Below are 27,889 nucleotides of genomic sequence, written 5' to 3' on the forward strand. Positions count from 1 at the left end.
TTGGTAGAGCAGCTGTTGGGCATGCATTAGGCACCAGGTTTAACCCCCAGCATCTCTAGTTAAAAGGATCAGGAAGTTGGTGATGTAGTAGGCTCACTGGGGTAGGGCAGGATATAAATTTGAAATAAAGTTAAAAGACCTCTGCCTGGAGAGCTGCTGCCAGCCAGTATAGACAGGACTGATCTTGATAGTCCTGTGGCGTGAGGGAGCTTTGATTCTTGAAAGCTTACAACCTTGAGAATCTCTGAGGTGCTACTGGACTCAGATCTACTGCAGACCAACATGGCTACCCTCTGAAACAGTCATTCCAAATAAGGCTGTTTAAATCCTTGCTGTGCTGTTCGGTGTTGTTGTGTGAATACCACCAGAGATTAATAACTGCAGGCAGACTTTTCATATGACTTGGTATCTGCTGAAACCCAATTCTGTTCAATGGGTGACAGTTCGTGCATTCAGCTGCACATCGCCAAATGCTGAAGAATCAAGAGATCGGAAATTAAGTTGTGTACATTAATTTGAGAAGCATCCCACTGAGCATATGGATTGTATGCCCCTGGTTCAAATAGAATAGAATAGAATAGAATCTTTATTGGCCAAGTGTGATTGGACACACAAGGAATTTGTCTCCGGTGCATATGCTCTCAGTGTACATAAAAGAAAATACATTTGTCAAGAATCATAAGGTACAGCACTTAATGATTGTCATATAGGTCTAGTAAGCAATCAGGAAACAATCAATAGTAATAAAAACATAAAATGTAAAATCATAAAATAAAATGAAATGTCAGCACAGGCTATAGTCATACAGTCATAATTGGGAGGAGATGGGTAATAGGAATGATGAAAAAAGTAGTGCAGTAATTATATAATAAATATATAATAAATAGTTTGACATTATCGAGGAATTATTGTTGTTTTAACTTAGAATGATGGCATTCGGGAAAAAACTGTTATTCTTATGTCTTCAGTTGTCTTGGTGTGCAGTGCTCTGTTTAGCGGCGTTTAGAGGGTAAAGAGTTGGAAACAGTTTATGTCCAGGATGCGAGGGGTCAGTAGAAAAATATTTTCATTACAGCCCTTTTTTTGACCCGTGCAGTATACAGGTCCTCAATGGAGAGAGCAGGTTAGCAGCAATTGTTTTTCTGCAGTTCTTGATTATTCTCTGAAGTCTGTGTCGATCTTGTTGGGTTGCAGAACCAAACCACACAGTTATAGAGGTGCAGATAACAGACTCAATGATTCCTCTGTGAGAACTGTATCAGCAGCTCCTTGGGCAGTTTGAGGCTTCCTGAGTTGGCGCTTAAGAAAGAACATTCTTTGTTATTGCTTTTGATGACATTTTTTGATATTAGGTGACCATTTTAGGTCATGAGATATGATGGAGCCTAGAAATTTAAAGGTCTCTACTGTTGATACTGTGTTGTCTAGTATTGTGAGAGGAGGTAGGATGGGAGGGTTTCTCCTGAAATCTACCACCATTTCTACGGTTTTAAGTGTGTTCAGTTCTAGATTGTTCCAGTGGCACCACGAGGCTAGTTGTTCAACCTCCCGTCTGTATGCGGTTTCATCGTTGTCTCGAATGAGACCAATCACTGTTGTATCATCTGCAATGTTGTATCATCTGCAATGGTGGAATGCTCTCAAATTCAGTCTCAGCTATCAATATTTTGAGTGGCTTTCAACTAGCTACTATAATGAGAGATTCCACTTACACATTCAATGAGAGAATCTGAACTGAACCATCTCAGAAGGCTTTGCCTACGCAAACTGTTTGGCAGCCAAATTCTCCAGGATTTACCTGTGTGTCAAACTCGCGGCCCTCCAGATGTTATGGACTACAGTTCCCATCATCCCCTGCCAGCATGATGCTGGCAGGGGATGATAGGAACTGTAGTCTATAACAACTGGAGGGCTGGGAGTTTGACACCTATGTGTTAAAGGATGATTATCAATCTTGAAACCTGATCGTTGAAATGAGTAAGGGAAATGTTTGCTTTTTTTCAGCTATGAGACAGCAGGAAATATAGGCATATAAAAATTAACTTTCCAATTACTGTGAAAGTAGCTGCTAAAATGATCAAAGTCCCCAGCATTGCTGAATTATATTATAGCGAGTAATAGTTTTAGAAAGCAAATCAGGTTTTAGATTTTTGTCTCACTGTTTTTAGGTATTAGTATCAAGCCCAAATTACACAATCAAAAATCTCACCTTGTCTTTTGTCTGAGATATCCATACAGAGCAGTTTGCTCTGTTTGCCCCGCTAGTGCATATTTATAGAGAAACATCAATCTTATCTTTTGCTAAATCTGTTCCATCACAATCATGTGATTATTATATAGGTAAGTGATAGACTCTTAACTAAATATGAGATAATCAACCCAAGTGCAAATAAGCCAGTCAGCAAGTGCATAATGACTCATATCTGATCTAGCCATTCTCAACCTCTGTTAAAGAGCAGTTAACCTAACTTTTCTGTAACTGTTTCAGCTAACTGTCCAAGAGGGAACTAACTTGAGCAAAAGAGTTCACTGACAGTTGAAAAGTGCTTGGATTTTTGGATAGCTTGCAAACTCAGCAGGAACAAGCTAGTGATGTTCTGTCGAACCCGTGTTCTGTCGAACTACACTACTAAACCTTAGCTAATATGGGGATAGCAGTGATACTGGTTGTCGTAACAAAAATAAAGGTGAGCCTGATGGCACTTTAAAGATTAACAACAGTCTGTTCTGGTGTACACTTTTGGGTACCAGAGCGCACTTGTTTAGATGCAATGAGTGGATCCTTATATTGCAGTCATTTTATAGGGGAGTATGAAGAACAAAACCAGCAAGAGGGTCAAGGAGACATGACATTCAGTAAATATGGAGTATAATGTAATTATGCAAAAAGAAAAATCTGTAGTCACAAAAAAAATATGATGACCATAAGCAAAGCATCTGTAATGAAGAGTTGGTAGTAAGATAGTCCCTGTAAAGAATGCGTCATCCCAAGTCTTTGATCAGATGGGGTAGTATGAAACTTCTTGATGACTCTCACTTCAACAGGTTCATGTTGCAGCCCGTCTTTGAAGCTTTTTTTTTGTTGAAGAATAGTCACTTTCAGTTCAGAAACAGAGGATCTGGGGAGACTCACATGCTCTCCAATTGGTATCTGAATATTGTGATTTTTAATGCCAGGTTTGTGCCCATTAATATTTTGCACTGGGAAAACGATAGGTGGCACAACCATTGCTATTTTGGCAAGTGAAATGTTTCTGTTCCTTCTGCTCTTGGATTGCAGGTGAGAGTGTGGGAGATCAGCAAGAGCACACGCAAACTAGAAGAGGTCATGAAAGAGCACATCTCTTCTATTTCGTGCATCAAGATCAAGAAGAATAACCGGGAATGTATCACTGCCAGCATCGATGGAACATGCATTATCTGGGATCTTGTGTATGGTCTCTTTCAAACAAGCTGCAGCACTGCTCTCTATCCTTCCTCTGTACAGCCTGTTTCACACAGGGGTTTTTCTCTGCTTTAGCATCCAAATGGGAATGATTTTTTTTTTGGAGCAGCCTCAGAACATCATGCTCCAATCTTTTCCCTGCCCTCCATATAATATTTCCCAAACCTACAATCTTGTGGGGGAAAGTGCTGTCAACTCGTTACCATATCATCTGGACGGGAAGGTGTGCATTTCCAAAGGTCCTACTCATATTGGCACCATTTTACTTCCATCAAGCCTTTAAGGCTGCTGGTTTCCTCATGGCACCACCAAAAAACTTTAAAAGTGTGACAGTTGCTATAGCATTATAGAGCCCATTTTAAGAGACAATAAAATGGGCTCTAGATGGGGGGTGGGATGGAGGAAAAGCACTAGCCAAGTTCTCTGCCCAGTTCACCAGTTACCACTTCAGATGGGTAGGTTTGCTATTGGCGTGGGTACCTGGGACTGGGGGAGGGTGTGTGGGGGAATGGGAAGGGCTTTTGCTGGGCCAAGTGAGAGAGTGGCTTGCTGCTGCTAACCTGCCAGCCCAGCTAGGTTTTTGGGTGGGAGAGAGAATGAGGAGGGCTGCTGGCAGGTCCGGGGGGGGGGGTCAGCAGCTTGGGGGTAGTGGGAGGGGGGAACCAGGCAGGTGTCGGCAGACCCAGCGAAGTAGCAGGCACCAAGGCACAGCTGCCCTGCCAGCTGGGTTGGGCTTGTGGGGTGGAACAGGGAGGGTGTTGGCGGGTCCGGCAGAACAGCGAGCACTAAGGCGCTGCTGCTCTGCTGAGCCACCTTGGGTTTTTTTGGGGGGGGGGGACTGGGAGGCTGTTGGCAGGGCTAGTGGAGTGCAGCTTGCTCCTGGGTCGGGGGGGGGGGAGGGGAAGCAGGAAATGGAGTGGATGGAATGTTGGGCACCAATGGGTGAGCAGACTGGTGGGAGCTTCATCGTTGCGACTTTTGATCCCTTAGTGAATTATGTGTTAGAATTACTCTACAAAGCTATATCATAAAGCTATACATATCTTCTTTTTAAAAAAAAACACCCTCCAGCATTGTGGCAGGGAACAATGCAAGGTAAATGGTGACTGGCAGAGGAAACGTATGCAAAAAGACTCCTGTGTGGCAGCTCCATTGCTAGTACACGTGTCTACACACCCACAGTGGTGATGAATTTAAGACGGGGGAATCCTCACTGTGTGGATGCAGCCTACCTGACTTCTGAAGCTTGGATTTTTTTTTCTCTAGTCGTTTCATGAGACGTCAGATGATCCTGGCTAACACCTTATTCAAGTGTGTTTGTTATCATCCAGACGAGCACCAGCTTATCACAAGTGGCACAGACAGGAAGGTGAGTATCTATATGGAAGCAAAGAGAAGCACTTCGAGATTGGTCTGACCAGGCTGACCACTGCCTCAGATCCAACCAATACAGAGCAAAAGCTTGTGAAACAAGGTCATCATTGCTTGGGTGGGGGGGACGAGGAGGATCCTCAGACACCTTTTCTGTATCTAAAAATTTCCTCTGGCTTCTAGATTGGTTACTGGGAAGTGTTTGATGGCTCCTCAATCAGAGACTTAGAAGGCTCCCTGTCTGGGTCCATTAATGGAATGGATATCACAGCTGATGGAACTTTCTTTGTTACTGGTGAGTTGAATGAATAAACAAGTAGTCCTGGGATTCCCATATGTCAGAGATATTCTGCTTTCTCTCTGCATGTGTGCTCCGTTCCTCTTTCACTCTTGTAAGCTGGCAAGATTTACTGTTATGAATCTTAAATTTGAGACTAATGCTGAAACTATGCAGTCCTGGGAGACCCAAGCTCTATCTCTCAACTTTTTAAAAATTTACATTTTTATTATTCCATTGTGTCTGCATGTGTGAAATGCGAGCTGGGAATATGATCACAGAAATGGCAAGTGAGAGGGGCACTTAGCCATTTCTCTGAGGGCCATTTTTGAAGTCAAAATTGCTCCCTCACTGCTTTTCAAACAATATGGAAGAGGGAATATAGATCTCCATGCATATTTTTGCAGGTGGAAAAAGGCAGCTGAAAGAAGGGATTTTGCATGCAAAAGCAGCCCAATAGGATATCGTTAAGCAACCTCACTCCTAGCACACTGATGCAACCAGATTTTCTGCCTCTCCCCTTCAAGCTTATAGTTCACAAATGAATAAAAATCAAGTCAGGAAAGTGATAACACATCTTCTTGCACAGGATTCTTCCAGTCAGACCTCCTCTGAACACAGAATGGAGGAGAGAATGTGATTTTGCTTACAGCAGGGGTAGGGAACCTGCGGCTCTCCAGATGTTCAGGAACTACAATTCCCATCAGCCTCTGTCAGCATGGCCTAGTTCCTGAACATCTGGAGAGCCGCAGGTTCCCTACCCCTGGCTTACAGGAATGCAAAAGAATAGCAGTATGGGAAAGGGAAAGAATAAGCATAGTGTTTGAAAATACAGAATTTGAAATATGACTAAGTGGCTGCTTTTGGAGGTCCCAGTTGAAACCATTTAGCAGTTTGGGTGACCACTCCCCACAACACACCTGCCTGTCCTTCGGTCATGCCTCCCAAACCTGTTCCCATCCACGTTCATTTAAGATTGTTGAGATAAGTGCTCCTGGTAGTTGGAGATTATCCCTATTTGTAGTTAGCAGAGCGGCACGGGTGGCTAGAACACAGCAGAAACCTTACCTCGTGTGCATGCGTGTGATGGATCCCAATATGCGGCAGGCTTACACAAAAGAAAGTCGGAGTCAGTTGTAGTTTCTAATCTAATAAAAAGAGTATTTATTAGTGAACTCCATTCTGGAGAGAAAGGTAGGTAGATAGGTTCACTATGCTATTCTAATCTATCTGGATGGGGTTGGATGCGCAGGAGGCACATCCTCTCCTTAGGCATGGTAGGAATAAGATGGAGAGGGGTCGAGGAAGGAGCCAGAAGGAAGGAAGTTCCTGGGAGTATCAGTCTAACATCAAAGGGATAGCGCCAGCATGATAGAGTAAAGGTGTCAATTCCTCGGTCCCTATCTAGCCACTGGCTATCTCTAGTAAAACCTCTCTGTAGAATGAGGCAGGAAACAGCGTAACAGCATAAAGTCCTTCTCTTTCAACAAAGATAACCACCATTTCCATTTCAGTTCTCAAAACTCCTCTTCGTTTGTTCCTTGAACAGAAAACTGGCAGTCTTTCACCGCACCTAACCGTTTTCCCTCATTTCTGCCGCAGGAGGCGACGACCACCTGGTGAAAGTATGGGATTATAATGAGGGTGAAGTGACTTACGTTGGAGTCGGCCACAGTGGCAGCATCACCCGCCTGAAAATCTGCCCTAACCACAAATACATTGTGAGTGTCAGTGCCGATGGTGCCATCCTTCGCTGGAAGTACCCCCATGCCGACTGATACCTCAGAACACAGCAATCGCTGCTGAACTTTTTTAAAAATCCTGGTTTGAAATTTTCTTTTCAAGTTGACATTGTTTGTAAAACTTAGCAACCCTTGGTATTCCTAGGGGAGATACTGGTTTGTTTTGTAAAAAGAGAGATTCTGAAATAGCCAGACCTTCCCTGATCCTATTCTGCATAGTTCCAAGTGGTTGCGGTTCATACTGGTTTCAGTTGATGTCCAGTCCCTTGGCACTGTGAACCCTAGTCTTGCAAATATGTGTTTATGTTTGTGATTTATTCTGTTTGAAATTTCAGTAAAGGTTCTTTGTCATGTCATGCTCCCTCACCACGAATCCTGTGTTGTGCATATCTAGTCTTTTAATTTTCAAGCTAAAAAGACAAAAGGGTTGGAATACAATTAGTAATTCTGCATTTTGGAAGGGCTCTCACCAGTTAGCCTGTACTATGATGCAGTCAGCAACGATGCAGGAATGGTAACCCCCCAGCTGTGTCTGACAAGTGACTTATCCAGCTTCCTTTCCAAAACCTCCGCAGAACACAAGTCCTAATGTTCTTTCTAAACCCTGTTTCGTGTGCTAGTTATTATGAAGTAGAGAAATTGAGCCCCATGGTGCAGAGTGGTAAGTTTCAGTTCCCTCCCATGCTATATATATACATATTAGCTCAAAAGTTTGTTCACCTTGTGAGTTCAATCTTAATGGAAGTCAATAAATAACAACAATACACACACAATAATAATAACAATAACAACAACACACAACACACAAACACACAACACACACAATGGGCAACAACAAAAATGTCATCAAAATAATGTAGCTTCAGGTATCCGGTTCAAGGTTAACTCAGACTTCCATCCTTCCAAGGTTGATAAAATGAATACCCTGCTTGCTGGGAATAAAGTGTAGATAGCTGGGGAGGGCAATGGCAAACCACCCTGTAAGTTGTCAAGCCCTGGATCTGAGACCAAGCAAGACTTCGAAACCAATGGTTCAAAAAGCTTTATGTGGAAAGCATCAGTAGCCAGCAGATGAAAAGCCAGTTCAGAATTGTCTTTTAACAAACCCCAGGATATCACCCCAGTGCTCATCCCTCCTCTCACATATTCCCGCGACTACAAAGCAAAGCTGTGAAATAGAGAGACAGAACTTCAGGGCCAGAGGATGAGATAAGCAGACATCTGGCCTGGCCACCCCTACTTGCTTCAGTTATGCAGAAGAGAAAGCAACTTTCCATCCAGACTCCTTGCTTCCCTCTCCCAATTGCATACAGGCCTCCCTGCATAGGCATAGCTAGGGAAAATGGAGCCCAGTGCAAAATCTGAGGTGCCCCCCAATGTTCGTTTGTTTTTTGTACTTTTTAGTGTTTTTTTCAGTTTTTGGCTTGCAGAGGGCACAGTATTTAGGCTAGCAGCACCAAAAATTCAGGGAATCTTTAGAAGACTCTCCTGATGATACCACCCAGGTTTGGTGAGGTTTGGGTCAGGGGTCCAAACTTATGTACCCTCAAAGGTGAAGCCCCCCATCTTCTATTAGCGCCCATTGGAAACAATGGGGGATGGGGCACCTTCTTTGGGAGTCCATAACTTTGGATCCCCTGAACCAAACCTCACCAAACCTGGGTGGTATCATCAGGAGAGTATCCCGAAAAATCCACAAAATTCTGGTGCTGCTAGCCTAAAACTTGCACCCCCTGCAGGCAAAAACTGAAAAAAAAACACTAAAAATACGAAAAACACAAACCTGAATTTTTTAAGCCCCAGCTGCAAGCACCTGGTGCGATGCATCCACCCCAGTCCCCTTGTAGCTTTGCCTCTGCCTCCCTAATGCCAGGCTCCTGCTTGACATAAGTAAACTCCATCTAGTGAATGTTGGGGTATGATGAAGAAGAAGAGTTGGATTTATATCCTCCCTTTCTCTCCGGTACGGAGACTCAAAGGGGCTTACAAACTCCTTTCCCTTCCCCCCTCACAACAAACACCCTGTGAGGTAGGTGGGGCTGAGAGAGCTCAGAATAACCGTGACTAGCCCAAGGTCATCCAGCTGGCATGTGTTGGAATGCACAGGCTAATCTGAATTCCCCAGACAAGCCTCCACAGCTCAAGCGGCAGAGCGGGGAATCAAACCCAGTTCCTCCAGATTAGAGTACACCTGCTCTTAACCACTACACCACATGATGCTACCCCCTGGGTCATTAATGACTTGTGGTTTGCACAGGAGATTACCTTTACCATTTTATAGAAATTGTAAATTGTAATACTACTAATTCTCCCCAGGAAAAAATTCGGAAACCAGGTAAGCTGCTGGTGAATGGGGCCAAATGCAGCATGTCCTTATTTTAACTAGAAAGGGCATTAGAAATTCTTTCTCATCAAGAGACAGGTATCCTCTGTAAGATGCAAGAAGCAATGACTGATCCACTTGCATCCCTTTTGCTGTATCTGTGGTACATGTTTTGGTATGATTGGTGCCTGGGAAGGGCAACTAGGCACCTTTATGGCTATTTCAAGGATATTTCATCTACCTATCAGCCTCCTCACTGACATGAATGGTATCTGTGAAAGTAATCTTTCTTGTTGCGCATTTCCTGACTTGCTGTCTGGTTGAGAATAGCAAGTGAACAGCTTTGACCCAGTTAGGGAGATAGAATGAACCTCTCTCCTTTAGCTCCCAATAAAAGCAATTTAAGAAGATGTCACATAGGTATTCTTCTGAATAACATAGGATGCTGTCTGCTTTTGGCAGGATTCTACGAGACAGTGACATATGTATAGATTTTTTATGGGGTGCATTCGGGGGGCAGGGCCCCGCCCTCCCTCACCCCTGGGGGCATGGCCACACTTCCCCAAGCCCCACCCCAGCCTCAGTGCTTATAAAAGCAGCTCTCCAAGGCCAGGGACAGCAGACTCCCCTCCCCCGCCCACCCCCCTACTGGCTGGATTCCCAGCCAGCAGCTGGCAGTCCCTTCTGCCCTCCCGTCCGGGCAGAGGCATAGCTAGGGAAAATGGAGCCTGGTGCAAAATCTGAGCCCCCCCTGATGCTGCTGTGATGCTGGAATCCACCCCCCCCAGCTGTGATGCAGCTGCTGTGATGCTGGAATCCACCCCCAAACAGCATCACTTTCAATTATGTTTAAACTAGGGAGCCCAGATTCTCTTTTTAAATTCACCTTAAAGGGAGAATCTGGGGTCCCCAGTTAAAACAACATTGAAAGTGATACTGTTTTGGGGTGGATTCTCCCCCACCCTAAAACAGCATCACTTTCAATGTTTAAACTGGGAACCTCAGATTCTCCCTTTAAAACCATGCCGAAGGGGGTGGATTTAAAAGGAGAATCTGGGGAAATTTGGGGGGGTGCCTGCTGTCAGAGGTGCAATTGTTAAGCTAGCAGCACCAAACTTTCAGGGTATCTTTAGGAGACTCTCCTGATGATACCATCCAGGTTTGGTGAAGTTTGGTTCAGGGGGTCCAATGTTATGGACCTTCAAAAGTGTAGGCCCCATCTTTTATTAGCTCCCATTGGAAACATTAGCTCCCCTTTGGGAGTCTATAACTTTGGACCCCCTGAACCAAACCTCACCAAACCTGGGTGGTATCATCAGGATAGACTCCCAAAAAATCCCTGAAATTCTGTTGCTGCTAGCCTAAAAACTGCGCCCCCTGCAGGCCAAAAACTGAAAACCCCCCACAAAAATACAAAAAGCTCACAAACAGGGTGTGGAGCTTCTGACATGTAATGGGGGAGGTTTGAACCCGGGAACCCCCCCTTACCTATGTCCTTGCTACGAGATATCAGTTGTATCTTCTTTGCTTTTTTTGTCCACTTGTGCCAGCTCCAGCTGTATCTTCACTAATCTCTCCTTGAGAGTGTATGGCACTCACAGCTGGATTAGTTCTACAGTTGGTTACTACTATTCTATATCTTTCCACAAAGCAGGAAGAATGAGCATTACCACAGCAAGCTGGCAAACTAGTAAACAAACCAAACAAATGGTGTAACAGAGTTACATGACAATCAAACACAAGAAGCCTACAACACTAATATAATAAATAGGCATACATAGAACAAACCATCACAATCTCTTAAACATTACACATAACTCAGAACAAACAAAAACGGAACAGCTGGATTAACCTTCAGGAACACACGACAGCAAATGTGAGGCTGAGCCAGATTAAACAGAAAAGAGTGGGGTGTTTTCCACTTGTGTGTTCCCACCATGGAATAAGTCTTCTGACAAAGCAATTTCCCGTGAAACGGGGAGCTTGTTTCTGTCCTTTTACATGTTCCATTTCTGTTTATCCTGCGTTATGTGCGTATTTATTGTGATAAATTGTTCTATGTATGCCTATTTAGTATATTAGTGTTGTTTGCACGGTTTACACTGTTTCAACCCAGTTCACCTTGTACTTCCACGCGAATCTTGTTTTTGTCCCACAGCCGAAGTGTTTGATTGCCAAACTAGTGAGCCATATGAGAACATAAGCTTAGTAGTCATAAACAACGGCAAAGATGGTAAATCTGCACCTGGAGTGTACTGCTTATCCCTACAGGAGACTTTCACTGCTTGTCCACCCACAGAGAAGTCCAGAAAGAGACAGTACAGACAGGCCAGTTTTTTATGTGCAGCAATGTTTTTATCTCCTTCTCTTTAAAATATTTATGAGAAATAGGATATAACTGATCAGGGACTTCGCCCAGCAACAGATTGCTGGATAACATGGCCCAAATCAGGGCACCATCAAATGATGACATGCATGCATGACACAATCATAACTTTTATATCGTCTCACATCAACTCAAAGGCTAGATTTCAGCAGAGAAACTTCAGTGGAGAGAGCAACTGATATTCCTGCATGTGTGATTGTGTTTACTGTCTACCCAGAATTACCTTCAAAGGAACCCTTTCCTAGTCCATCTTAGCATATCCAGCAAATGGAATCGAGTTCCTTGATCTGCAGTTCTGACACCTAAGGGCATAAAATAATATTTTCCAATGTTTTTCATTCTACACTCAAGGTTTATTTCCAACTCTGATTTTAAGCACAATTGTGGTTCAATTGAAGGCAGTGGTTAAAATCTCCCATTCATTTCAAGAAGACCCATGGCCTTTGTTACTATTTCTACAGAAAGTTAAATTTGATTAAAGATGCAACGAATTCTATTTTGTAGTAGAAAAATAGGGTAAAAATCTTCTGAATAAAAAGGGGCAATTTGATCATATGGTACAACATGAAATGTAGTTTCTTACCACCTATTACAGCTCAGCTTTTTTATTATTTTATCAGCAAATTGACTTCATAAATATTACTGAAATGTTTTTCTGTGAACTCATTGAACCCTTTATGAATGAAAGGTATTGCTGTTTATTGCACTAGCTAATCTATCCACAAGGGGGCAGGCACATGCTTCTCTACTCTGGGGCGGGAAACTTGATTGGAATTTTATGATTTTAAACCATTTACTCTGCAAAATTATTTTTATATGGGAGACCCCTGGAAACTTTATTATTTGTAATAGAAGCTACACAGCCAAAAAAATCCCTTCAGATGGATACTCTTCAGAAGGATGGGGATTGATTTTTGTTGTTGTTATTGTTATGAATCCTTAGCATTTGTAATCTGAAAAGTTCCTTACAATCTCTATTTTATCAACCACACTCCTCTAGCTTCGGACATTATCATTTCCATTTTACAGAGGAAAAACCTGAATCTGCAAGCTAATGGTATATTCAAATCTTGAGGTCTGGTGTGAGCTTTAAGTACTATTTCCATTGTATAATGCCCAAGTGAGCTCTCATTCACAAAAGCTAATGGTTCATTGTCTCACTTGCTTGCTTGGCATGCTACATACAGTGCAGGCCAGTGAAGCAATGAATCAGTGAATCTTTGTAGGGCTTTTGTTTCCTTTGGGTGGGAGTCATGTTGAAATTTCAAGAAAAGTCCTTCTTGCTTCCCCCCGTTGATTTGTTTTACCCTCTGCATCAGATAAGTGTGAATCCCCGGCTAATTATGTTTGTATGGACTTTAAACCAATCCAGAGTATAGCAACCCAATGTCAAGGGGAATACAGCATGTGCACTGTGTAGAAGAAAGAAGACTGGGAAGAACATTTGCTATGCAAGGGTTAAGAACATCTTCGTCTTCTGAAATTCCTAGCACAGTAGTAATACGGACAGGAGCCTTGTTGTGCTGTGCAACTGACCTGCTTTGTCCAGTATCACCCAATTTTAGTTTGACACAGAAAATGAATTGCATAGGCAATTGCTGAAAAAGGCCTCTGGCAACAACTGTTTTGTTGTTGGTATTGTTTTTAATGCTAGTTTCACTGCATGACTGCTTTAGAGCTTGTATTGTCCAGACTGATCCCACCAGCAGCATAAACCGTTATGTAAAAAGCAAAGGCCGGCGTGGAATGAAATAAGTTGAAAATATGGCTATAGAATTGGCTGCGCAATGGACACAGACCATCCATTGCGCTTCAAAGCCATGGTAAAGATGCAGGCTTGTAGAGTAAGTCACACTGGTGGGGGGTGGGGGCTGCAATGAGTTCCTGCTTCAAATAAACATTCCCTTCATTCCCTTTCTTGCCTCTTCCTCCCCCCTTCCCCACCAGTGGATCATACTCCATCACCTCATACATGGATCCTGGCTTCCAAGTTCTGAAAGAATGAGCACAGTGCTAGGCTGGGAAATGCATGCTCTGCAGAGCTGAACAGCTGGGCCCCATTCATATTCATCACAGGCAGAATAAAATCACAGCAAACAGTGCATAAGTTACCTCAGCAGAGGAGTAACTGAGCTAGCAGCTGACCTTTCGTGTTGGAAATCAATGGAGCCTGTCTAGGGTTCTTCTTCGGTTGATGAGCGCTCCCAAAGAAAGCAGCACTCACCTGCCTCTCTGCCACTCAGACTTGCACCCATCCATCATTTAATACAATTGCTAACTAGTCTGCCTTTTATCTATAATTTAGCCTCGACTGAAAGCTTTAAGAGAAAGGAAAGCGACTTAACTGTGCTGCAAAGTGTTAACAAAAAGGAAAGAAATCTTGCTTTTAATTTCAAGTGTTTCTTCCCCATTGGGAGATGTGATGGGATTAATAGCAGGTTGGAGCAAGCCATGCCTTTGGGCCAACAAGTCTCTTAAGAATGCACTGAATATAGAAAGTCTTAGCATTCCATTTACACATACAAGCAACATAGACCATGACACTTGCAGAGCTGTTTGAGACATTAACTGATCTACTGTGTTCCTTTCCATCGCCATTCCTGGCCTGAACAAAGACTCAGAGATTAATCCCATTAGGGATGCACACTTTCAGAGATGAAATTCTTTGCTGACCTGCACACAAGCTGGAAATCAAACTGGAGGGCACTAAAACACTTGGAAGATTTGGGATTTGAAAGTGAATTATCAAAGGCTGGCAGGCACAACCATTGTAAGAACACTGTTAATGGAACTCAAAGGGTACTATCTGTGTGTGAGCCGAGGGGTCAGTTTGCAGTTCTGGGAAAGAAAGACAGACTATTCTTTGTAGCATTCCCAGATGCTGCCTTATCATGCCATGTTTGCTGTGAAAAATAAATGTCTACAAAATTATGGGAGGTAGTTTCTAATATATGTTTTGTTTAAATTTTAATGGTCCAAGGAATATTTTTAAGATGGCCGTAATAAAGGGTTATATCTTGGTAAACATATGAAACCGGTTTAGATTGAGTCAGACCACTGAACCAATGCTTTCTATTCAGACAACAGCCACTCTCCAAAATCTGACGGAGGAGGCATTTCCTAATCAGGCTACCTGAAGTCTTTTAACTAGTGATGCTGGCGATTTAACCTGAGACATTTTTCAGATAATTCATGCTCTACCACAGAGCATGTGACTGCCCTTCCTCACTTTGGCTCTGTTCCTCGGGTGAGCAATAGACACAACCGAGTAGGGAATTTCATCTACAAAGTCATGAGAGACCCAGAGAATTTGAGTTTGGGAGACCAAAGATTATTAAACAATACATTTGCAAGTAAGATTTAGCCAGTTATGACTTTTAGATAGCGAATTTAGTCCTGCATGTTACATTTGAAACAACCCAGAGTTAATCAAGTGAACTGGAATATTTACTGTACAAACAATATATTATGTATTATATTTTTATCTGACTCTTCCTCCCAAGGACCAGGGTCTCCATATTGTTAGGCTAAAAGAGAGACTGGCCCAAGATTATCTCTTGAGCTTCATGAGTTACCTGAGGTTTTAACACAAGTCTCTGCAGACAGCATTTGTATTACTACTCCACAGTGGCAGTCTAATCAGTGTACCAGGTGTACTCTACTTTTCTGATCCCATGGACAACCACAAAGTGGCCATAGGGAGAAGTTGCCAAGTCCAGATATATGACAGTCTGAGTCTGGCCAAAATGAAGGAGCAAGGCTGTGGCCCTCGCACCCAGGATGAGCTCAGCATTTGCTAGTCAATCAACGGTTAGGGAGCCAACACAATCTGTTCAATCAAGAAAGACCTTATGGATTTGATCCCCAAGAATCATCAGCAAGCAGGCACCATGAAACACATTGGCAGGTGCCATAGGGGCAGCAGCCCCAAGCTTTGAAAACATTTAAGAAAAATCTTAGGATATTGTATGAAAAAATGGACACAAATCCACTTTTGATATTCTCTTGCACATCACATTTTATTTGAAATCTCAAGTTTTAAACATCTGAATTTTATTTTAATTTGTTAATGTTCAAGAATACAAAGTGATTGTAAAGACTGTTGATGAAAATCTTTTAAGAGATTTTTAAATGCTCATACAGATGCCCCACTTGGGCATCACTATTTGGAACAACATCATACATCATACAGCATCATACATATCAGGATATGTGATTCTGTATATTGTATAAATATAATAAGAGACCATGTGACAGGCACGGCAACTGGCCCCGTATCCCTCCCGTCCTGACCACTGTGATCCATGCCACGGTCACCTCTAGATTACTGTAACTTGCTCTACACGGGCTTACCTTTAGCCATGATCCGGAAACTGAAACTCGTGCAAAATGCAGCAGCCAGGCTCCTTTCGGGGACAACATGTAGGGACCGGATTACGCCGGTCATATATCAGCTACACTGGCTGCCAATCAAGTACCGGATCATGTTTAAAGTTTTGGTTCTGACCATTAAAGCCATCCACGCCTCGGACCTGCATATCTGATGGACCGTCTCTCCCCATATCGCCCTTCTCGGCCCCTCTGCTCATCGGAGGTGGATCTGCTGGTGATCCATGGCCCCAAGGCGATCCGGCTGGCCTCTACAAGGGCCAGGGCTTTTACAGCCCTGGCCCCTACCTGGTGGAACAGGCTCCCAGGTGAGATCAGGAAGGCCCTGTGGGACTTACAGAGTTTCCGCAGGGCCTGCAAAACGAACCTGTTCCGCCATTTGGCCAGCCGGGATAATATCGACAACTTGCCATATAATATACAACTGGCTTCCCGTGGGTACAAGTAAGGGAGAGAGGTGGGAGTTTTAAAGCCGTCTGTAATGTTTTCATGGTTCTTATTTATTGAGTATTGATTGTTAGTTGTTTTTAATTTTTATAACTTATGTTGGACACCACCCTGAGCCCTTTGGGGGAGGGTGGTATACAAATTAAGTAAATAAATAATAAATAAATAATATTCAAGAGTAGACATTTTTAAAAAGAGTAGATATTCAAGAGCAGACATTAAATGAAGAACTCAGGTCAATACATAGATGAAGATGTCAAGGAAGCTGGGGTTTGAATGACACCAATTGTTCTTGTTTTATGTAAACTGAACTCATTTATGAATTTATTTCTAACAAAGAAAATAATATGTTAGTTGAGAGCAACGTCTGATGCTTACTGGGGAGTATACGCTGTAAATGATTACACCTGGTCTTAATTACCACAGGGAGATCTATGAAGCTACTTTGTTATCACAGGAAGCTTTCATTCATGCAGCCACTTAGGGGAACGTATAGGACAGTGATGGCGAACCTATGGCACGGGTGCCAGAGGTGGCACTCGAAGCCCTCTCTGTGGGCACACGCACACAGAGTTCATCTTGTGGGGGATGGAAAATCACCCCCCCCCCAACACACATCTAGAGTGGCCTGTGCCACTGAGCACGACGTGTGTGCACCACAGTGAGAAGGGAGGACTCGGCTGGCGGGCCTGGTGCCTGTGCTCTGGGTGGCTGCTGCCTGGGGGTGGGTAACACAGAGGAGGCAGAAATGCTAGAGAGGCACAGAGTGTTGTGCGTGGGACTTGCTGGAGGCTAGAGCAGGCTGGCCCCTGCTTGAGCGGGTGGGGCAGAGGAAGCGGGATCCAACCAATTTTTTCTAAACTAAAACTCAGCATTCAGGTTAAATTGCTGGGTTGGCACTTTGTGATAAATAACTGGGGTTTGGGTTGCAATTTGGGCACTCGGTCTCAAAAAGGTTCACCATCACTGGTATAGGATAAACATGCATATAGTTGTAAGTAATGGATTTTTATATTTCTCCCCGTATTAACTATTGTGGGGGATTTAAATGATAGTGAGGAAGGGATACTTTCCGAAAATGTCAGAACACTGCAGGAAGCATTCTAGATATTCCGGGTCATTTCTACTCATTCAGATATGAGAACTCCACTCACGGAACTGACAAGGACCAACAAGAATTGTCCTTATATTTCAATGGATGCTTAATCACTTTTTTTTTTGCAAATACTAATCAGTGCCAAACAGGATGGGGGTATACACTGGAGCTGTGTACACAGACCATTGGAATGGCTTTCTCCCTAACCAGATTCTTTTGACTGTAGCCATAAGATTATAATATGCTTGTGTATGTCTGGTTGTTCTCATGTTTTTGTATGTATGTATGTGGTGTTTGTATGTAACTATTTATTGGTATTTATCAAGCACATTCTCACTTTATTAAATAGCACATTGCACTTGTAGGTATATATGGTTTCCTGCTTTTAATGTGAGTCATGGGGGTATAGAGATTTATTTGGATAACAATTAATTACCCACTTTACCCTACCTGTTGTATTTTTCTGGGGCTATCCAGGTCAGGGTGTGCCTACAGGGAGTCTAAAATATGTCATGAAAAGGGTAGTACTCTCAATTATACATTTCCAGAATGTGATATTAATAACTTCCCTTTAGCTATCTTAGGCAATGGCCATTAGTAGACTAGACATATCTTCTACAAGGTTTTGGAATCCTTCAGCTAAGTTTGGGCCACTGGTCATCTAGTGGTAATGAGTTCTACAGATAATGTGAAAGAGTTCTACAGATATGTGAAAGAGTACTTATTTTTAGTCTAGATCAATTTAATATCAATTAGAACATTTAGACTTTACTTCTGCTTTTTAATTATCTATGGAGAATTATGAAGTAGCTTTGGCATGGATTGAAAAGTAATTATTAAAGTTAGATTTTAGAAGAACAAATCTGCAAGCAAGAAGAATGTGTTCTTTTTCCTATAATGGATTAGAACCTCCTGTAACCTTCCTGGCATATTACAAGTCTTACTATTCCCAGATACTGTACATTTTTTGACTGCCTGATTAAATGCCATTCCAGTGCCTAAAATAAAAGGCTGATTTGGTGGTGTTCCTTTTTCACAACATTGGAGATTTTGTAATACAGGGAAGATAGGTACCTTGACTCACTTCGCCTTTGAATACCCTTTATGGCAGTGAAGATAGAGAGAGATGGATAACGCCATTGTTAGAGAAGGATGAGTTCATGAGCAGTGATCAATGTTTTTCCCTTCTTCTGCAGGATAAGAATGCAAATATTATTAAGTCATTGGCCTCTTATCTTTTATTAATTCATAACAAGATAAGCATTTTTAAACTTTAATAATTAGTGTGGGTTTAGAAGGGAAAAGGGAGATTATAAAAATTATTTATGTGGCTACTGGACTATGGCCAATAAAGCCATACCACTGAAAGAAGGAATTTCATTAGGAAACCCCCACACTGAAGAATTAGGGGAGAGAAAAGTCTTTATTCACTCTCTCCATTCCATTTGTACCAGTATCAATTCTGTCCTATCCCACCCCCATTATCATTTTAAAAAGAAGATTCATCTTCATGGTTTTTGGACAATAGCTATAAAACTGATAGAACCACTGTCTCCCAGAATTAGCCATCTCACACCACTAGACTTTTCCAGATTTTTTAAATCAGCAATTGAACATTATTATAATAGTAAAGCAATCTGTGTCAGGTTCTTTGAATGACCAGCTTTCAACTGAAAATAAAAAGAAGACCCCAGCTACTTTCAATATAGAAATATAAGGGAAAAGACATCTCTCTCAGCAAAAGGGCTAGATTAGGGTTGCCAGCTTCCAGGTGGTACCTGGAGTTCTCCTTGACTTATAACTAATCTCGAAACTATTGTCCAAAACCCATAATCAGCTATGGTCCAAAAACCATAGATCAGTTCGTCTGATGTGTACAACAACTTCAGAGGGCAGGGACGGGTCTATAGCATGACATCCTTATGGAGGTCTCCTCATTAACCTCTGCCCTCTCCAGGCCCTGCCCCAAGTCTCCAAGCATTTCTCAAGCTGGAGTTGGCAAACAAAAATTGGATACTTATTGAATTGTGGGTTTTAAAAAAATACTCAGTTGGCAAAGGGAGAATGACTGCCACAGGGACAAGGTCAAGATAGATGGTTGTGTAAGGAGCAGGAAATACTGAACCTTCTCACCCAGCCATTTAGACTTTGCTGCCATCTTTCCCAAAACTTCAGAGCAAAGCAGCTTTGAAAATGACTGGAGCAGCAGTGGCGTAGGAGGTTAAGAGCTCGTGTATCTAATCTGGAGGAACTGGGTTTGATTCCCAGCTCTTCCACCTGCGCTGTGGAGGCTTATCTGGGGAATTCAGATTAGCCTGTATACTCCCACACATGCCAGCTGGGTGACCTTGGGCTAGTCACAGCTTCTCGGAGCTCTCTCAGCCCCACCTACCTCACAGGGTGAAGGGCAAGGAGATTGTAAGCCCCTTTGAGTCTCCTGCAGGAGAGAAATGGGGGGCATAAATCCAAACTCTTCTTCTCTTCTTCTTCTAAAAGCCAGGGAAAGCCCATGATGCGCCATGATGCTATGGGGAAGCAGGAAAAAACCCCAGCCTAACAACATCACACCTGGGGTAAATAAGCTAGGCTAAAAGTGACTTAACACTGTGAATGCATATCGATATATATGTGCTTTATTGGCAGCTACTTTGGCATGGCTCATCCTCTTCATTTAAACTAGCAGTTACATGAATGACAAAGGTATATTCGTGTCCTCGTAGCCTAAGCCTTCAAAAATTGAGGAAAGGAAGAAGTTCCAAGAAGTTGCATATGTGTTCTAGTGGAGAATTCCAGGTTGAAAGCCAGTGTAGGATGGATGGGACAATTATGTTTTTATTGTCAAAAGAAATGGCTTCAGGAGAACAACTGAAATCTTCATGCCTAATGAAAACTTTCATATACCTATGATAGTTGCCACGACCCAACACTTTCTGACACACTGAGGAATCCTTTTACTCCAAAAGACAATCAGTCCGTCCCTCAGGAACTGAATAGCTTTGCTTCATGAGCGTAGCATATAGGTATACAAATCTTGTCCTGCCCTTTAATTAAAATATATTTATTCAATAAATCAGGCTCCCCCCACCCCCATTCTCAAGGACCTTACCAGAAAACTGTAGAATATAACTTTATTTCCACACTCTATTCCTTGTCAGAAATGATTTGGCACTAGAGGCGTTTGAACAGTTAAAAAAGAAAGAAACTAGAAAAATGGATTAAAACTAAGTTGTTTGGTGTTGTCACAAAAACAAGAAAGCTTCAGTATCAGGCAGTTGTTTACAGAATGTTTCTGTTTCAGTTTCAACACTGTTACAAGATTTGGAAATGTTTTTTAGTCCCTGGCAAAATGGCAAAATTTTACAAGTGATTTAATATACTGGAAGCTTTTACCCAGCCAGGTTAACTAGTAGCTCCCTGTAACATCTAGGCCTCCCATGGGTATAAAAAGGGGGGAGGATAAACATCACCATCTGTGCCAAAATTGTGAAAATGTACAACGTTTTTATACTGTATTATTGTGATTTTATAGTTTTATTGTTGTTGTTCACTGCCCTGAGCCCTTCAGGGGAGGGTGTCTAAAAATTTGATAAATAAATAAATAAATGCTGGCAGGGTTTTTTTTAGGACTTTATAATCCTACCAGCAGGGCCCGGCCACGCGTTGCTGTGGCAATTGTCCTTCTCATCACAGTCCGTAACCCACACAGATGTCCATGCAGGTCCAATAATCCACAGCATAGCCTTTTGGGGTGGTCAAATGGAATCCCTCTTTCCCTTTTCAATTCACATTGTTATATGGTGGTGTCTTGTTTTTTTAGTATAATGTAACCCTTTCCACTCCACAACAGAACTGTCCAGAGTGCGAATCCTGCTGTCCATGAGGCTGGTTGACACGCACAGTCCTGACTTGGGTAAGGCAGAACTGGGGCAAGGAGGCTATCCCAGTCAGGAAGCAGAGGCAGGGTGGTGAGGCGCTCAGATCGAGGTCAGCTCTCTAGGTTCTTAAAGGGCCACGTGCAAAAGAAGCGGAGCCAGTAGTGTTGGTTCGCCCCCACCCTGTGGATTTTCTTAGAAGGAAAAGGCAAACTCCAGCTCGCTTTTAGTAAAAGAGAGCTGTGGTGAATATGGGTGAGGAAGTGGGTAAGTGGTGGTTGGATGTGAGGGAGGGCAGAGTGAGGTGTGTGAGAATTCCAGGTTGGAGAATTCCAGGTTGGATGTGTGTTGTGTGGCAGCAGTGGGTGAGGCACAGAGAGTGAAAGTTACCTGCATGTGTGTGTAGGGGGGAACCCCACCTGACGTCTCACACGGCAAAGTGTGTATGTGTTTCACTTCCACTCGTATTACCTACCAGTATTACCTATTTACTGTTTTCAATGCTCATCTCTGGCCATCTGCATGAATTTTCTAAGGGCATACCAACCCCTCAGGCCACAGATATGCTGCACGAACATTCTAAGGGTGACAGTTAAACACAGCCAGCTTCATGGCCTGGTGCGCCAAGAAAAAGACGTTTTACCTGGCTCAGGTATGGACTTTTGGCGATTTGAAGGTCCGATTACCTGCCCAGAACAGGGAGGGACATCATGTGAAAATTTGGCGGCGATCCGTCCAGCTGTTTCGGTGTTAGGGCGTGACTAACAAAACCACTGTTAGCTTTTTATATATATAGATTTAGGTCTATGCGCCTCCAGATGCCAGAGTTATCAGAACTCAGTCACCTACAGATAGCTTGAGTGAATACTTTACTCTGAGGTAAAATCTCTAATGGTTTGACCGAACACCAGACTAAGGATAGTATACCAAAAGATTATTCCCTATTAACACAGATTATGATCAGAATTTTCCCTTCTGACACTAAGAAGAATCCTGTCTGTCTTTGGGTACTGACTGAATTAGAAGCCTCACAGCCTCTTCCTTTCAGCATATCTTCCCAAAGAAAAACAATATCCCTGTGAGTGAGAGAGTGTTAAACTGCTACCAGCAAACACAGATTAGACTAGCCACGTCTGTCTGACAATCCCCTCGGAAAACAAACCTTTGCCTCTCCAGAACCCTCTTCCAACTGACTTTTCTGATCAAAATAACCACCCACTGATTAACTGGCACTCTCTCCTCCAGCCAACTGGAAGGGATATCTCTCTCTTTCTGTCATGCTTTTATAGTTAACTCTTTATATTCAGGTTGGCTATGCTTAGTTACACAATAGCAAAGTCTTGGAATCCATCAAATAGCATTTCCTGGTATTCCATATGAATTCATTTCTTTCTAGAAGGCATTCTCAGTAGTTTTATACAGCCTTTCATATAGCTGTAAATAAAGTAAACACACACGCAATTCGTTTATTCTCTTTAATAAACAAAGTGGTACTAGGAGTTAACACTGTGAGGTAAGCACATCTGAAGGAATATATCGAGTGTTGCCTTTACAGCTTTGTCATCTGCTGACTGAATATCGGCCAGTCCCCTCCCAGGGGGTTAATGCCAGACATCATCTACTTATTTGAATTGTGGAAGATCACTGCTGCTAGTGTTTTAATGTTTAATTTATTTATTTATTTAATTGAAACTATTTGATGTATTTAAATGTTGATTGTTTTGTGAACCGCCCCGAGCCCTTCGGGGGTAAGGTGGTCTATTAAATTGAATAATAATAATAATAATAATAATAATAATAATAATAATAATAATAATAATAATAATAATAATAATAATAATATAGAAAAAGTTTGTCCATTCTAATTTCTGAGGGTCAATCCACGCATTACATTCTGCTACCTTTTCTCGTTATTTGCTTTTATGCAGGTGGGTTCTGTTCCAAAAACTGCAAGTAAAAACAATAAGTGGTGTCATGTTCATATAGCTTTAGTTGTACTGGTAAGTAAAAACCTATAGTTTTATGATGCTTGAAGGCTGAGAGAACAAACATTTGTATAAATGAATCGGAGTAAGGGTGGAGGGGCTAGGGAACACATTATAGTGACTATTAAACCCAAAGGAGTTGTCATTGCTCAGATTACAATTTGCCAACATCTCAGAGAAAAAATAGGAAATGTTTAACCTCCTTGTCGAGTATAGATTAGAGGGGGAAATGCTGTAAAGCTTGTTCTAAAACAAAACTCATGTTTACCTTTGTACCTCTCCGCTCCCTGGCATTGATGTGAAGGACTGTAGTGGTTTTCTTTTAACTTAACTTTAACAAAGAGCCCTTTTAGTCATCAAATTCCAGTCATGACTGGGCTTTCAGTAGCTTCACCATTCAACTTCCTTCTCTGGTTTCCAGGTCTCCTTGATTATGACCGTGTTGGAACTCCAGTGTTTCAAAAGCCAATTGAGAAGGAAAGGGAATTCTACCTGCTTTTGCTGAAATATACTGGTCTGAGAACATGTTTCTCTTCCTTTCACTGCTTCTGTTTAATCTGCTGTACTTAAGCATCTGGGAAACATCTATCTCCCTAATCACTTAGTGGATGGTTATCTTATTTACTGCTCTTAAGAAACACAGAGCTTTTGCTTTATCTTTTTTTAGTGTGATCCCAGTATCATACTTCTGCTATTCAGAAAAGAAAATAGAAATTATCTTAGTTACCAGCATTGACACAGAATTTGCAAATTTGTAATTTTAAAGGCATTAATTTGCAGACTACATTATCCAGGCCCATAGAATGATGAGGTTTCTATCTAGGAAGATGTGGGCCCATATCCCCATTCAGCCTTGAAATTCAGGAGGATCCCTTCTACAATAAGCATTTATTGTACACTAATATGAAGTATGGATATCATATTTGAATGTGCATAAATAATTAAAGATGTGTCTGGTAACTCTGATTAGGCAAGAGCCCCCAGATAGCCGCTTGTGGGTATTTATTTAAAACATCATACATTAAGTGAGTGATGCCCAAATGTTATGTTATTCTGTGGAAACCTCTGGTTAACCCATGAACAGCTGTGAGTTTTTTGACAGAAGGGTAAGATAAAATGATGCAGAGAGATGGGTTGAATTCAGATGTTGCAGTGAACTGCTTTTTATCAGGCCCATGATTCCTTCTCTTCTTTCTTCCCTTCTTTTTTACATGGAAAATTCTAGTGAGGAATAAAGTCCAGGTATCTGTCATTTACAAATGCAGGAACATGCATTAATGGTTACAATTATCTTCAGTTAACCAACACACTTATAACTGTAGATTGGCGGGTTCCTAAGCATTATTCTTTCATTATATCACCTGCAAGAAGAGACACATGCACAGAAGCCCAGGATTAAGAGGTGTTCATACATACTGGGTAAATGTGATATCTGAATGCTGCCATAGATACTGCCATAGAGTTAGAAACAGCCCTGAAAGGAGATGGAAATGTTGCTTGAAAAACTATTAAAATGTTTTTGCTAAACTTCAAAACGTTACTTAGGAATAGTCTCAGATACAGGGAAGGGATAGATCCCACAAATCATCTTATACCATTTTGGATCTCAATAACAGACTCCACACCCCAAAAAACACTGACTTTGTTGTTTAAATATTTACAGACTTATTTATCCTTATGGTTCAGTAATCACTTAATAATTTACATGCCTAATCATGAACAACAAAAGGGCAGGACAGCCATGCTATACAAGTCAGGGCAGGATAACCATGTGTGTCTTTTAGAAGTGTAACTGATCGATTTAAATGGCCACTTATTATGGTTTCAAAGCTGTTCTGGCAGCACTCTGCCTGTTTAGGAATTTGAACTGATTCCTTTCATTGTTGTATCAATCCCACAAAAATGACCCAAACAATTCAATTTTTATTTTGAAATGAAATTAACTCAGTAAAATCCAGAAAGGTCAGAGAATAGGGGGTAAATAGGAAAGGCATTAAAAAAATTAAACATCTTTATTGGGCTCAACGATACCCTGCCCTGATCTGACTGAATTGGGTACACAAGTCTGCTGTAAAAATATATTTCAACGATTATCATTGTTTTCTGCCTTGCAGATGCAGAGGGGGAAATGCCAGTGCTCATTTGCATATGATAATCCCATTTATGTAGGATTTTTTATGGTTTACCAATAAACTCATGCAATAATAAACAAAAGCCCAAAGTCCCTTTCAAGGTAGTCAGAAAGACTTGCTGAATTTACTGGTAAGCCATGCAGTACAACAGCATCTGTGAATGCCAACACATTGTGCGAGGAACTGGCAGACAGCAGCTTACCCGATCTCCACAGTGATACACAATGAGGCATGGCAGAACACAAGTGAATAGACAGACTAGCACAGCTAAGAGGAGAACCCACCCTTCCAAGCACATTCTGAAATACCAGGTGTCAAGAAACTGAGTCCCTCAATGCAGTTTCTTTTTCTGTCACATTGGTTCAGGCTTCAGACCTACAATAACTATGCTGGTTGTGGTGGGTTTTCCCGGCTGTGTGCTGTTGCTTAAGATTCAGCAGAGCTGTGACTTTTTGCAACTGAGATAAGGACCCAGGTGTGGGGTAAAGGTAATCTCTATCCTGTCTTCCCTCTAAGTCTCTAAGGTTGAGAACAGTGGAGCCATATTTAATTAACAGATGAACCTAGGAGCCTTGTCATCTGTGAGAAATGGAAGGGCTTAGACAGCAGATAAGTCATACCACTTTATCTTGTGCTGACCCTTAGGGTTATCTGGATAGCAACAGGGTTGTGATTAATTGACCTAATCAGCCACATATTTGATTGATCAAGGGGTCCGTGACAGCTCAGATCTCTTACCATACATTTTAGGATTTTCAGCCTAATGTTGTTCTTGGTGCTATAGTCATGGCTCATTTATCCACCTTTGGACCATGTGATTTTGTACTTGTTTTATAGGCTAGAAATGATGTCTGCCCATGCTGAGTCTCAGAAAGAATGGACTTTGACTGCTGGAGGATTTCAGCTGGATGAATACCATCTGGTAATTTGAATCAATGCTATTACTTTAAGTTTGGTCTTCATTATTTTAATCCTTGTTCTTTTAAAAAAAACATTCTTGCACAATTTTTAATAAATTACTTCAATATATTCTGTGATTTTGACTTCAGGTGACTTCAATCTAATTCCAGTGCCCAGGCCTACCTACTAAGTCAATTGATTTGCAAAACTCATGTGGCAACTGTTCTACCTTGCAGGGATGGATACCTTGCATGGATCCTATGAAGGTTGGAAGCTTGCCCCTTGGCTTCTGGCTTTTTGGTTAGGAAAAAGGGGTGGGTGGCAGCTACCAAGACTGAGGTGTGATGAATCATACCTCAGGGATTTGTAATTTTGTGTTTCACTGGCCCATCACAAGAATCCCTTGGACAAGGGGTTCTCGATACCAGGCTGAATGTCTTTGCTTCTTGTCTTTCTTTCAGGCATCTCCTGGCAGCTGCAATCACCACTTGTAATAAATCTCTTTGCTGAAAGCACCAAGGACAATAAACTGCTGCCCTGATTTAAATTTTCACGGCTAGAGGGTAGCTTGTGCTGCAAGGGAAGACAGGACATTCTCAGAATGTATGCTATTTAGAAGGCTGGACAAAGTTCTGTTGGACACAACCCCGCCCACTTCTGGCCAAGAGAATCATCTCCAATAGTCTGAATGAAACCACCCACTCCAGTTAAATTCAAATCTAAACAGTGGATGAGAAATTAAAACTCCTTTTCTATGTCATCCCAAGGAGAGTTATACCCTTCACAGTCCATCAAAGTTCAATGAGGTTAGAAGGGTGAAACTAAGTTTAGAACTGCACTGCTAGTGTAAGAATTAAACATGTTCAGCAATAGCTATGAAAAGTCACTGGCCCAAATAAAGGTCACACACTTAGAAAGACCAGGCAAGGCTTCTTTTGAGAAAGCCAGGCAGTCACCACCCCCTCTCCCAAGGACTCTGACCCAAATCATGAAGCTGCACATTACAAACATTTCTCTAATGACTGATGGGGATCGTGGAATGATTTTTCAAGCACACTGCATTGCTGGGCAAAAATACCACCCCTGTTGCTTTGCCCCATTCTATCCATTGCAATTAGGTGTTGTGGCATCTAAGGCAAGGAAAGTACAACCTCACTTTCATAGGTTCTTTCCTTTAAAGAGCTTTTTGCCAAGAAATGTAACTGTCACTATTGTTTTTGTTATTATTAGTTTATTACAAGCAGAGAATACACAAGGACTTGTGGGGTTATTTCATTTCCCCCTGTATCCCCTCCACTACTATTTCCTCCTTCCCAGGCAGCCTCCATAGCCTGTCCTTTTTTCCTGCTTCCTTCACTCCTTCCCACCCCCCCACCCCACCCCACCCCACCCCCCACCAACCTACCTACTTTTATCTGACCATCTTTGGCTCTCCCTCCTTCTCTCCGGTCAAATTGCATGGTAGCCACCACCGCCAGGCTGGGCCTACTTTATAGTAGCTACCCCTGGGCCAGACCTATTTGT

The 27,889-nt window shown here is 42.1% G+C and overlaps 1 protein-coding gene across 1 annotated transcript in view; it reads left to right on the forward strand.

The window, feature by feature from the left end:
• The window catches only part of CFAP52 (cilia and flagella associated protein 52), a 49,077-nt gene extending 41,876 nt beyond the window's left edge, over positions 1-7,201 (forward strand). Inside the window, exons 11-14 of the mRNA XM_048487313.1 lie at positions 3,281-3,432; positions 4,712-4,814; positions 5,000-5,111; positions 6,696-7,201. Coding sequence (XP_048343270.1) covers positions 3,281-3,432; positions 4,712-4,814; positions 5,000-5,111; positions 6,696-6,871 — 543 coding nt within the window. The 3' untranslated portion in view covers positions 6,872-7,201. The remainder of the gene's footprint in view (positions 1-3,280; positions 3,433-4,711; positions 4,815-4,999; positions 5,112-6,695) is intronic.
• The last annotated feature ends 20,688 nt before the right edge of the window (positions 7,202-27,889 follow it).

This window comes from Sphaerodactylus townsendi, linkage group LG03, assembly GCF_021028975.2.
Source record: "Sphaerodactylus townsendi isolate TG3544 linkage group LG03, MPM_Stown_v2.3, whole genome shotgun sequence".
Classification (NCBI taxonomy): domain Eukaryota; kingdom Metazoa; phylum Chordata; class Lepidosauria; order Squamata; family Sphaerodactylidae; genus Sphaerodactylus; species Sphaerodactylus townsendi.